This window comes from Heteronotia binoei, chromosome 13 (genome assembly GCF_032191835.1).
Source record: "Heteronotia binoei isolate CCM8104 ecotype False Entrance Well chromosome 13, APGP_CSIRO_Hbin_v1, whole genome shotgun sequence".
NCBI classification, from domain to species: domain Eukaryota; kingdom Metazoa; phylum Chordata; class Lepidosauria; order Squamata; family Gekkonidae; genus Heteronotia; species Heteronotia binoei.
Genome location: NC_083235.1, coordinates 24635431 through 24648983, shown reverse-complemented (window position 1 = coordinate 24648983; position 13553 = coordinate 24635431). Strand labels below are relative to the sequence as shown.

Here is a 13553-nt window from a genome sequence, read left to right as displayed (position 1 = left end):
GTGATGGTTCTGGTCATGCCTGGAGAGCACATTTCAGAAGATTGTGCTGGAGGATTGCTGCATAGCCCTTGGCCTGTGAGATCCCCGCAAGGTTCCATCTTATCCCTCACGCTCTTTAACATCTACATCAGGGGTGGCCACATGTGGCTCTTTCACACATATTGCGTGACTCTCGAAGCCCCCATTACTCTGTCAGTTGGCTTGGAGAAGGCATTTAAAGTTAAAGTAGCTTTCTTTCCACCTCTCCCTGTCTCCTTCCTCTACCATCTATTTGCCTGCCTTCCTGCCTGCTCTCATGCATCTGAAATTCATGTCTAGCAGCTCTCAGACATCTGATGTTTATTCTCTGTAGCTCTTACGTTAAGCAAGTTTGGCCATCCCTGATCTACATGAAATTGCTGGGTGAGGCCACCTAGAAATCTGGACCGTGCTGTCAACAATACGCAGATGACACTCAGCTCTATCTTGCACTTCTGGTCAGTCCCAAGGAGACTGCAGACACTCTGAAACAGTGCCTGAAGTGGCGTGGAAGTGAGTTAATAAATTAAAGCTTAATCTTGAGAAATTGGAAGTGCTATTGATGTGTGGAATGTTTGACCCAAGATTAAGCTGTCACATATTCTGAATGGGGTTGCACTCCCCTTGAAGGAACAGGTCCGTAGTTTTGGTGTAATGGTTAAGTGTGCAGACTCTTATCTGAGAGAACTGGGTTTGATTCCGCACTCCTCCACTTGCACCTGCTGGAATGGCCTTGGGTCAGCCATAGCTCTCATAGGAGTTATCCTTGAAAGGGCAGCTGCTGTGAAAGCTTTCTCAGCCCCACCTACCTCACAGGGTGTCTGTTGTGGGGGGGGGGGGTAGAGGAGATTGTGACCGCTCTGAAACTCTGAGGGGGATCTCACAGGAGTATAGGGCGGGATATAAATCCAATATCTTCTTCTTCTTCTTGGTGGGCTCTTGGAACCAGGCCTACTGGGTGGCAGCTGTGGCCAGGAGCACCTTTTAACAGCTTTGACTGGTTAGCCAGCCATTGCCTTTCCTGGGCAGACAAGATTTAGGCACTGTGGTTGGTTACACCTAGTTTAGATTACTGCAATGCAGTCTGTGTGAGAATGCCCTTGGAAAGTGTTCAGAAACTTTCATGCAGAATGTGGCAGCCAGGATATTGACTCGAGTGGCACTTGTAGAAGACACCTGAAGAAGACCCTGTAATGACGATGCAAGGTAGGGTGGTTCATACGGGGAGAGGCAGCCCCACTAGCTAGCCTGGGTGGACCTCTGAAAGAAATGCGGGGGGGGGGGGGTATAAATTTTGCACATAAGTAGACGAGTCCATCTTCACGCACCCTTCTGCCTGGCTCTGTTGAACACCTTGATGTCCTTCAGCTGCACTCCGATTCCTGTGCGCAGAGAGACAATTTCGGAAGCATTGTCTTTGCTGCCCCTCTTAATGGATCCATTTGCATGAGTCCTAGAGAGAGGGGCACAGTCAGGTATGTGAGCATGAGTCATAGCACAAACAGCTGACACATCTGCCAGTCGGCTGAGTGCCAATGGGCAGAGAGAAAGTGAGCCAGAAACCTTCCACACCTGTGTAACCTCAATAGTGTGTGAGTTAAAACATGCACCCTACTTTGCACGTTTATATTGCAGATCACCTAAGCACGCATTTTCTCCTTTGATTAATTCATCTAAAATTACACAGGCATATTTACAGACACATATACATTCTTGCACTGTTTCAGACTTGCTATCACTGTTTATAAATCACTAGGCACAGCAGCCCTATTCAGACGACACTGTAAACCAGGGGTGTCGAACTCATTTGTTATGAGGGACTGGGACAGGGCAAAGGAAGCTCTAGCTCTTTCCTTCCTTCCCAAGAGATGCAAGAGGGAGAGAAGCCTCAGCCAATAGAAAGAAGAGAGGCTTGGCTCAGTAGCTCTGCTGTGCAACTGAGAGAGCCTGGCAAAGCAAGCTCTGCCTCTCCCCCTTTCCTCCCCAAGGGAGGAGCCTCAGCCAATGGAGAAAATAGAGGCTTTGCTCTGTAGCTTATGTGTGATTGAGCAAGCCTGGCAAAGCAAGCTGTGATGCAGAAAGAAGCAAGAGAGAGAAAGAAGGAAGCAGATGACAGCCAGATGCTCGGGGACCTGATAGGAGCCTTCCAGGGGCCTGATTTGGCCCCCAGGCTGCATGTTTGACACCTGTACTGTAAACATTCATACAATAAGTGTACAATGAAAACATGTGTCATTTTCTCATGGGCTTATCATCACACAGTAGACAGGCATTTGTTTTGTCTGTTCACTAGGGTTGCCAGAATCCAGGTGATGGCTAAAAATCTCCTGGAATTACAATTGATTTCCAGGCAAAATAAATCAGTTCACCTGGAGAAAACACTTACTTTGGAATGTGGACTCTACAGCATTATACGCCACTGAAGTCCCTCCCTTCCCCAAGCCCTGCCCACCTCAGGCTCCACCCCCAAAATCTCCAGTTATTTTCCAACCCGGAGTTGGCAACCTAGTTCACACATTTGTTCTACCCAACTCTGCATTCTGATGTAAGCAAGTTCACCCTCACCCCTGCTTTGCCAAAGGTTGCATATTTGCTCAAGCATTTTTGCCCAAGAGTTTCCCTTATGATTTTTCCCTGGTGAAACTAGCCCTTCAGTTTCCTCGGGAGGGTGGTGGTGGAGGTTAGAAGCAGAAGGGGAGAAAACAGTTTCACTGAGTAGCAGCTTCTCTCTGTTTCAAATGAATTGTTGATGTGCAATGCGTGCTGGGTCAGCCCCCACCCCTCCAAATCTTAGCTGCCCTGAGCCCGTCAGGGGAGGGTGGGATATAAATCTGATAAAATAACATAAATAAATAAAATAAATCTTTTTGGGGGCCTGTGGTCACCTTGAAATTTTGATACAGGGTGGTGGACACAGTCAAAAAATGGCCACTGCAGGAGGTGGAGCCAACCACAAAATGTCGGGGAGTCAAGATATGCATAATGGTAACATTTCAGGCAGAAAATTAGTTTAACAAGATAACTTTTTGAATTAACATATTGTTTTAAAATATTTTCTTGCATACACGCAGCTTGCCTTCAGTAATGAAGTGAACATCCTTGCACTGTTGTGGTGAATGCTTTCAGAGGACCTTTTTAAAAAATCTGCACAGCCAATCAAATCTCCAATCCGCACAGCCAATCAGAAGCCCTGCTAGGCAAAAGCCCCATTTGGTCCTACCCACTTTTTGAAAACATGTCAGCAGGCACCAGGGCACCTATGGGCACCATGCTGGGGAGGGAATCCCCAAGCTAGGTAGACAAACTATACTGTTCTTCATTGTTGTCTAGGATTTAGAAGACAACCTCAGACACAGATATGCAATTCTGCACACACTTAGCTGCTTACACAATCACATGTGCTGCTGCCTTCCCTTTTGTGCATATATGCATATGTTCATGTTTTTGATAATTTGTACATATACCACGGATATGTGTACAATGTACTTTGTCGTACAGGCCAAAATTCAAATATGTAACAAGCCCAGTAACTGAGCTTTAAGCATCTGCAGAAAAAGAAACTGAAACATCATTGTCTGTGCAAATAAGCTACACTCATTTTAGAACCCTATTCCTCTTTCTCTGCTCTAGCAACGCCTACCCCCTGCAGCACTGAAATACACACCTGTCACTCCAGTAGATGTAATCCTCAAAGACTGACACCGAGAACATGTCCATGTTGTTAGAGGACAGGACAACTTCCCTGTTTTCACCTGTCTCCAGGTCAATGCGTTCAATCTTATCTGTCCGGGCGTCACACCAGTAAAGCTTCCCATCCTAAAGAAACACGCCATCCTGGTGAGTTACATGGGAATCCTAGGATGTGAAAGCATTTTGCCAGCGTGGATTCCGACTAGATGCAGAGCAACCAGATTGCAAACTCAAATCATACGGCTGTAGCTATAACCCTAATCCTCCACGCAACCACAGCTTCTAGTTGGGACATAACTGATCTAGGTTATCCTTTACTCCCCTGCATCAGAGATTTGTTAAGACTCCTAGACTGTGGTATCTGAACCATCTTTTATTTGAGGACTAGGGCTGACTCGCAGAGGATTTTGCCAGATGGCAGTTATTAATGGTGTTGGCTTTTGTTATTGACAGTCTTTAAATGGATGTTTTTAATAATGTGTTTTAATATTTTGGTTTTTATTATGTTAGATATAAGCATTGGAGAGGCAGCATATACATTTTCAAAATAAATAAAGATTAGCCCCAGGGCTTTTTTTTTGTAGCAGGAACTCCTTTGCATATTAGGCCACACACCCCTGATGTAGCCCGTCCTCCAAGAATTTACAGTAGGCTCTGTAAGAAGAGCCCTGTAAGCTCTTTGAGGATAGGCTACATCAGGGGTGTGTGGCCTAATATGCAAAGGAATTCCTGCTACAAAAAAGCCCTGATTAGCCCTAATGGTTAGATGGAGCTTCCAAGTTCAGGACCTGTGTACCTCTGAACACTAGATTCAAGCCCAGGTATCTGACAGAGAACTATCTGATAGATAACCTGAAAATTCTGCAGGTTTGTAAAGGAGCCACTGGACTTGCATCTCACTGTTCTAATGAAGATCAATACATCTATGCTCCTGAAACTGTCTCTGAATATTAGTTGTTGTGGGGAGTGAGCCTACGCCTCTTCAAAGCCCTTGGTTGGCCTTGGTTGGTGAGAAACAAGTGCATATCTGGTCTAAACCAGAATGGTTTCCCTTTTTTATTACTGGAATCAGATGCCTTGGCTTTCCCCCACAGTTCACAAGCACTGGAGTCTTTACCCAACACTAGCCTCTCCCTGTCTACAAAGCTCATAGAAGTGATTGTGGAATCAAAGCAGTCTGCACATCTAATAGTGGAAGAATACTCTACCCCCAACTTTATACAGGGACATCTCCTGTGTGCCTATCTGTGCTCTCTGTCACTCTGATTGGGCAACAAACTGGGGCTGTGCTGATGTTTTCAGCAGAGAGTAACCACAGAAACTGATACAAGGTCACAGAAATCAAGATAATGGAGAGTCTCAGCTTTTGTTTCCAAATTTCTAGTTCGTAAGGCTACAAAGGCTTATGTGTATAAAGTGTCACAGCAGAATCTCTTGAGGCAGCACTACTTTGAAACAATGTGGGCTTCACCCAGAGAAATCTCCAAAGCTTCAGGTCGTGTTTCCAAGGGACAAGTCTTCAGTGCTCTACACCAGTGGTGGCCAACGGTAGCTCTCCAGATTTTTTTTGCCTACAACTCCCATCAGCCCCAGCCAGCAAGGCCAATGGCTGGGGCTGATGGGAGTTGTAGGCACAAAACATCTGGAGAGCTACCGTTGGCCACCCCTGTTCTACACCCCTCCTCACTTCTCTATAACTAGCAAGCACAAAATAAAATAGGCAAGCAAAACCAGTCATATGCAAACATACTTTATTTGCATAACTTACACAAGCCACAAATTTATGCTAGTTTTTTGGTTCACTGTGTTTTTATCCATGTTAGCTACGTCCTACCTGCCTGCTGTCACTGTAGGGGATGTAATTATGGAAGGGCCATTCCAGTGTTGGTCCAAAGCTCTAGCCCGTGGTCCTTCCAACCCCACTCAGCAAAGACCAAAGCCTTCCACACTGCCCAAGGAACCTTCTGCAAACATCAGTGGTTCAACAGCCACTTGAGCTGGAAGAACCAACCTTCTTTTCCTTTCCTTTCCTTTCCTTTCCTTTCCTTTCCTTTCCTTTCCTTTCCTTTCCTTTCCTTTCCTGTCCTGTCCTGTCTCAAACAGCTCACATTTATTCTATGCGGCTCTTACATTAAGCAAGTTTGACTGCCCTTGGAATAGACTGCAGCCTATTGCACTGGAGAATGTATCCATTTGCTTTTACTACTTTTTCTATTTTTAATCCATTTTTCATATTGTTTATGGTATGTAATTTCTTAGGACTGTTTTTTATTGGCACTGCCTTCTAGTTTTCAGTATTATTGTGTTGTTTATTATATGTCTTATGCTTTCTCCAATTCTGTTTGTTAATTTAAAATTTTACAACTTTCTCAAAGCGTTATAGCAATGAAACATAAATATTACCAATCATCACATATTTCCACAATCAAACCCACCCCCCAATGAGAAGTAATAATAAACATTCCCCCAATTAATAATTGATTATAAACATTCCTAGGATTGATTTATCTTATACCTACTATCTAAATATCACATACCATTCTGACTGCATAGATAACATACCTAGAATCTCAGTGAAAAAGCTACGCCAGAAATAAAGTAAATATATCAATAAATATTGTGGCCAGGGCCAGCCCTGCCACTAGGCAAACTAAGCAATTGCCTAGGGTGCTGGCCTTCTGGGGGCATTGAATTGCGCCCCCCCCCCCAATGTGACTCAGTGACATTATAAGTGTGGGAGGGGGGGCAGAAGTTAGCCTTCCCTAGGGTACCAGACAATCTAGGGCCAGCTCTGATTGTAGCCTGATCCCTGTTTTACAGATGACTCTTATGTATGATATATTGCTAATTCTCTTATCTACCCACCCACCCTCCATCAGCCATACCTCATAGTCCACTGAGATCCCATTGGGCCAGCTGATGCTGTTGTTGATGAGGACCACACGATCTGACCCATCAAGCCGGGACCGTTCAATGCGGGGATACTGACCCCATTCTGTCCAAAACAGATACCTGAAGAACAAGAGAGTGGCCAGTGTCAAGGTCAGTAAATATTCAGCCAACCAATGAGAGACAGTTCCCAACTGCACCTCTTTGTCCCGGGATGGCTGCATTTCCAAGCAGCAATTTACACACTACTGAAAGGTCTTCAGCAACATCTGAAGCTCAAGACTTTTCAATGAACTCACAGTCACACGTTCATTAAGTTGTTAAGTGTTAACGTTATCGAGTGACAAGGAATCAGATTACTGACATATCTGCACTGATCAGTGGACTGGATTCAGGCTAATTTTTCCATTTCCACCACAGAATGGAACTCTCCCACATCCCCCCTCATACTGCAGCCCACTGATCTCCTCAAAATGTTGATCCTGAAGGACAGGGAAGCCTCAAGAACAGAATGAAGGTCAAATCAAAGATCTGCAGTAGAGGGGCGGGGAATTGGCGGAAACTGTTCCCCCTCCTTCTGTTAGTAGAAAATTTAGTCTGGGTACAAGACATTAGGATGACAGTCTGCCATACTGAGGCCCGTCATGTCCTCTCCTCACAGTGAATCTGTAGGGGGATCATAGGACCCTTTCTCTTGTAAGCCAACATTTTGAACAATGGAGTGGGAGATATTATTGGTACCCCAGAACTGGAGAAAGGCTCAATATTTGTATCCTTTGACTCCATCAACAGATTTACCCACAGTATATTTCCAGTGGCCTCCTAACTGAGTAGAGTTGAAAAGGGAGTGATCTAGTCATTCTTTGAACTCTGTACCGTATAAAAGGTCTACTTTTTATATCAACGAAAACTATTTCAGACTACTAGCTAATTATTTACAGGGGAAGGGGAGATGGAATTTCAAAGGACCCATCTCCTTGTGAATCCTTGTTACCTCAAATGATCAAGCCTGAGGTACAGGGCTTTAGCCAGGATTTTATAAGTGTGTGTGTGTGGGGGGGGGGGAGCTTTTTAAAAGTTGGTGCCCTTTCCCATCCACTACAGAGCTTGCTGCTTCTCGGAAGTTTTCTGGGATAGGCGCAAAAGCTGGAGGCTCTGAAAGTGGCCAAGTCAAGGCAGCCAACCCTAAAACTTTGAAGTCGAGAAGGGACTGTGTCTTGTGTGTAAGCAGGGGGTTCCTTCCACCTCCCTCTCCCCTATCCTGGCACTTTGCAGCCAGCAGCTACATCTGTCCCCCTGTTCCACAGGGCTTCCTCTACTTTCCGCTCTACTGCCTCCCTCTTCTTCACCTGTTGCTTTTGCTGCTGCTGCGCACTGCTCAGGTCTCCTGGCTCTGGATGCAGCTCATGGCCAAAAAACCCCGGCTGTGCCCTGGAGGGCCCCCTGGAAGTCAGTGGGCAGTGCCCCCACAGGCCCCCCATGACTACAGGCCTGCTGAGGCACATCCAGCAGTGACTGCAAGAAATCCAGATCTGACGCTGTAGTCCAATAACCTGAAGGTGGAGAATTCTGACTCCTGTGGTTCTGCTTCCAGAGAATATAGAACTGAGTCATCCAAATCCACACCCATACAAGATTTATAGTGGTATTCAGGATCCTTTCCTTCCCCCCAACTCTAATTCAGCAGAACTACTTGCCTCACATGGAAAAACATCCCTAATTGTTCCACTCGCAATCACTGGGCTTTGCTTTAACCAATCCCCCTCACCACACTTTTTCTTACCCTTTTTCTGGGTGCACCGTGATGGCCCGTGGCTTGTCCAGCCCCTGTGAGATCACCACGTAGCGGAATGAACCGTTGAGCCTGGCTACCTCAATGACATCAAAGCCCTGGTCTGTCCAATAGATGTTTCCTGATGGTGAAAGGGTACAAGATGGTTACTTATCTCAGAAGCAGGCAAACCACTGTTTGTGGACTGCATCCAGCCTGTGAGAATTTTTCAGCCATCCCTCAAACTATATTTGCATTCACATTCTGAGACAAGATTTCCCAGCAAAGGAGACAGAAATGGTGGAAAGTGAGTGACAGAGAGAGGGTATGAACATATGAAGCTGCCTTATACTGAATCAGACCCTCGGTCCATCAAAGTCAGTATTGTCTACTCAGACTGGCAGCGGCTCTCCAGGGTCTCAAGCTGAGGTTTTTCACACCTAATTGCCTGGATCTTTTTTAGTTGGAGATGTCGGGGATTGAACCTGGGACTTTTTGCTTACCAAGCAGATGCTCTACCAGAGCCACCGTCCCTCCCCTGAGGCTATGAGTCAAGTTCCTCACTCACTTGCCACACAAAAACTGTAGGGGCCAGGAAGCAAGGGCAGATGCTGAGGACAGAGACAAGTGGCTCCATGCCTAGATGAGGAGCAACTGTGAACCTTTTCCTCCTGCAATTAGTTTGCTTGGTACCTGCATTTCTGAAGTGGCATCCAGACTTCTCCAGGAAGATATACTTTGAATCTGCAAATTATGCTACGGACCACCATTTGATGTCTGTACCCAGATGTGTTACTCAGGCCAAAAAATGCACACACGTACACACCCCATGAGCTTGCCGGTTGTTCTTCCTCCACTCTGTTGGGGGACTGATGTTTCTAGCTCCATTCTAACCTTGGGGAATGCGACTTCCACATTGCCTTACCTGCAATCCAATCCACCGCAATGCCTTCCACCCGGCCAATGCCGTTGGTCACCACATCCTCTCGCCACGTCTGGTCTCTCTTGGCACGGCTGATGGTGCTCAGGCCCATGTCAACCCAATAGATAGTGTCATTCTCTGAGGGAGGGAAGGAAATGCATTTGGTAGGAAGTGGTGAAAAGACATTCGCACTAAGAATATGGCCAGGAATCAAGAGAATTCTGTTTCACGGCAACAACCAAAATCCCAAAGACTTTGTAAGTCACTTGACTGGGTCAAAAACAAAGACTCACAGTCTTCCTCAAGAGGAAGAAATAATATACCCAGAGTAGGGGCATTTGGGGGAGATATGTAGAATCCCATACGCAAAGGATTCAAATATAATAGTTTTCCACACCAACACAGTCATCACAGGTAACATGCTTTAACAAAGGGAAAATGGCTATAGTTCATGTCACTGCCTATTGCATGCTTTCCTTGCTTTTTACTGCATTGCTCCCTAATTTCTGTAATCCAGTTTTTGGTTTTCTTATGCTACGTCTCATACTGCTTGTACACCATTGTTTTCTACTGTTGCAATCCAGTCTTATTGCAGTGTTTATTATATACCTTATAACATAAGGCTCAGGGTGGAATTCTAGCACGAGCTCCTTTGCATATTAGGCCACACACCCCTGATGTAGCCAATCCTCCAAGAGCTGTCAAAAAAAGAGCCTTGTAAGCTCTTGGAGGATTGGCTGCATCAGGGGGTGTGTGGCCTAATATGCAAAGTTGCTCCTGCTAGAATTCCACCCCTGGTAAGGCTTATATTGATCCCACTGCACTGCTAAATTTTGTAATCTGCCTTCAGTCTCAGTGAGAAGGTGGACTACACCTGTGGAAAGTGCCATCAAATCACAGCCTAGTTATGGCAACCCCATTGGGTTTTCAAGAGAAGTGACAAAGAGAGGCGGTATGCCCTTGCCTGTCTCTGCATCACAACTCTGGACTTCCCTGCTTGTCTCCCATCCAAGCACGAACCAGGACTGCCCCACTTAGCTTCTGAGATCTGATGAGACTGAGGTAGCCTGGGCCACCCAGACTGCTGCAAATAAATAAATAGCACTTCTAACCAGCTGCAGTGCCAATGAATGTCCCATCATGCTGGAACTGAATTTTCTATAGGGGTGAATGTCTGTAGGATTCCATCTTAACATAATACAGTATCTACCTAAATCTGGGTGGGCAGATCAAGAGGGTCAACTTTCCAATGTAAAATAAGACTCTCTGATGTCAGCCCTTCAATGCTGGAACTGGATTTAGGACACACTTCAGCTGTGGCTACAAGATTCTTTGAACCAAAACTTGGTGTGATCTGCAGACATATGCAGCTCCCCACCCCCATAACCTGTGAGTTTGCATGGAGGAATGGGGGTTGGCTTTATGAGTCAGGCTTTCCAGCTACTTTTCTCCCTGAGGAGGAAAAATATAGGCAGCAGACAGAGGACTCAAATTTAAACTGGGCTGCAACATCTGAGGATTCTGTTGGCTTTGGGATGATGCTTACAGGATTGGGGCTGCTGCAGGTTTCTTACCGGATTCAGTTTGGGTGGCCTGGTAAAGTCTGGCTTTGGCACAGATCCAGCCCTTGCCTATGAGATTTGCTGCAGATTTTTCCCCCTAGCACAGAAATACTGTAAACTCAACTCTCTACATTCATAAACTCTTCTGCCTATGGTCTGCCAAGCTGTTTCCTGTTTGCATAAAGAATAATGCTCAATTCTCATTTCAGTCCATTTTACTTCACACATTGCAATAAACAAGAGGATGGGGAGGCAACATAGTGCCCTAAAGAGCAGAACTGAGGATGCAATCAGTGAGTCCTCAGAGATGCCATTCCCCACTCCCTCCAAAACAATGATGTTTGTTCTTTCAATCCTTCCTAGACAGATGTTCTTTCCACTGCTCCCTATCCAAAACATAAAGCCAGAGATCTGGAATAGCCCTGTCACTACAGAGCAGACCGAACTGGAAGGGGTTTTCTCCCACTAGAAAGGATGATAAATCTACATAATCCTGTCGAGAAAGTGAGAGCAATACTCAATGTCAGGATATCCCAGTCCACCCACATTAAAAGGCTACTTGTTCTTCCTGTTTTTCTCTCTAGGCAGCTTATCTCTCACACACATCCAACTGAAAGATTCTACATGGCAAACATATACCTGGCTTTCACTCACCTGCATGGAAATCAATGCCAACAGCCAGTGAGGTACCAGAGACAGGCACCAACGCATCAGACTTGTCATTGGGGTCCAATGGGATGCCACGGATACCCTCGTGCACGGAATAGAGGAGGAAAGAGCCAACCCCTGCGTGTCAGAAAGGAAGACTTGGAGCCTCAGCATAAAGAACATGGGAAGACCCACACATCAGTGACAGACCACATGGTTAACATGGCAGTGGTCTCAGGTTCATTTTTCCAGGCATTTAAAAAGGGGGCAGAGATGGATTTTAGAGTTGGAATAAACATAGGGAATGGTACTCATGGTGGAAACATTGTCCACTGGAGCATACTCAAGTCCACCACTCTATCATACCTTTAACAATCACGAATCAGAAGATTCAGTCAAGTCATGTGTCCATCTATGTAACACCTTCTAGATGAAGTGGCCACACCCTATAATCTCTCAGATTTAGAATTCAATGAAATCTGCTCCTCCCTCCTTTTTTTAGCAACACTATGGGTAAGAAACATTGAAATTTAACCTTTTTTCTTACATTATCATCACAAATAGCTGATCTGGCTATTCATCTGAAATGTTCAGCATTTATATATTGCTTTACAGTGTTCAAAGCACTTTGGTAAACTTTATCTCAGCAATGCTTACAACAGCCTTTTCCGTCATGGCTCCTGCCTTTGTGGAATGGGCTGCATGAAGAGGTAAGAATGTAAGAGAAGCCATGTTGGATCAGGTCAATGGCCCCTCCAGTCCAACATTCTGCATCACATAGTGGCCAAAAATTGGGTACAATCAGGAGGCCCATGAGTGGGGGCCTCTCCACACTGCCTGTTTGCCGGGGGGTTGAACAGCAGGAATAAGGAGCAGGGAGAGAAATTTGGGGTTGGCTATTTTTATTTTTGGTTTAAAACTGAAAATATTTTTGCCTGTTATTGTAAGCCGCCTTGAATCCCCAAAAAGGTGGCATATAAATAATTTAATAAATAAACACACAAACAAAGAGGCCAAAACTGCATTGTATGAGAGGCAACACACACACATGGCCATCCCTCATCAAGCAGAAATGGCTGGAAGGACAAACAGGCAAAGCTCTTCCCATGGCCTACACAGGCATTCAGGAACTCTTCTTCTCAGATTAGACAAACGTTCTCTGAATGTTCTAACCTTGACCTTCAGGAGAAATCCTGAGATGGTCTTTTCCACTGTCATGATCCTGGGCCTAGTGAGGCCTACAGGCTCCAGAGAAGCCTGCCTAGGAATAGCTACAAAGGGCCTACATTTCCCAGGATCCATTCTGTTCCTCTGCTTGGGTGGCACTCGTAAGGTTTTGGAGAGAAACTAGGCCAGAGAGGGGTGGGACCTGGGAGAAAAGCACAGACAAGGTGTGTTTTTTCTCTGGAAGGCTGAGCTAGAGAAGGCAGCAGGGGTGGGTTTGAGGAAGGGAACATCTAGCTAAAAGCATCAGGGCTTCTATTTATTTGCACCAACCTTTACTGAACATATATGAACATATGAAGCTGCCTTATACTGAATCAGATCCTCAGTCCATTGAAGTCAGTATTGTCTACTCAGACTGGCAGCGGCTCTCCAGGGTCTCAAGCTGAGGTTTTTCATGCCTATTTGCCTGGACTCCTTTTAATTGGAGATGCTGGGAATTGAACCTGGAACCTTCTGCTTACCAAGCAGATGCTCTACCACTGAGCCACCACCCCTCCCCAAATACTGTTTTCATTTTCACTATTGTGCAAAATGTTTATCACCCACTTATTGTTTTAGAGCACTAATAATAAACTTCTTTTTGTTGTTATACTGCCTAGGTCCTCACATCTCCTTGGTCACGGTTAAGAGGTATTTATTAACAAGGAAGACGGGTGGTTGGGCATGTGCTCTGGGCCGTCCCATGCAGACCCTTAAAAGAGTGGTGGCAGCCAGTAGAAAGCCCCTGCTGTATGACATCCGCTGATGGATAAATAATTTATTTTTGTTCCCCTCCTTTCCCCCTCCCCAAACCATCCATACCTATTACTTAATAAATATGTGGGGG

The 13553-nt window shown here is 45.5% G+C and overlaps 1 protein-coding gene across 6 annotated transcripts in view; it reads right to left on the bottom strand.

Annotated features, from left to right (window-relative positions):
- The window catches only part of LRP1 (LDL receptor related protein 1), a 518071-nt gene that overhangs the window by 107842 nt on the left and 396676 nt on the right, over positions 1-13553 (bottom strand). For all 6 annotated transcript variants that reach the window (XM_060252267.1, XM_060252262.1, XM_060252264.1 and 3 more), the window contains 6 exons: positions 11507-11638; positions 9294-9428; positions 8381-8510; positions 6594-6720; positions 3683-3834; positions 1347-1471 (listed from right to left, as the gene is read on the bottom strand). In XM_060252267.1, the coding sequence (XP_060108250.1) occupies positions 1347-1471; positions 3683-3834; positions 6594-6720; positions 8381-8510; positions 9294-9428; positions 11507-11638 (801 nt within the window). The remainder of the gene's footprint in view (positions 1-1346; positions 1472-3682; positions 3835-6593; positions 6721-8380; positions 8511-9293; positions 9429-11506; positions 11639-13553) is intronic.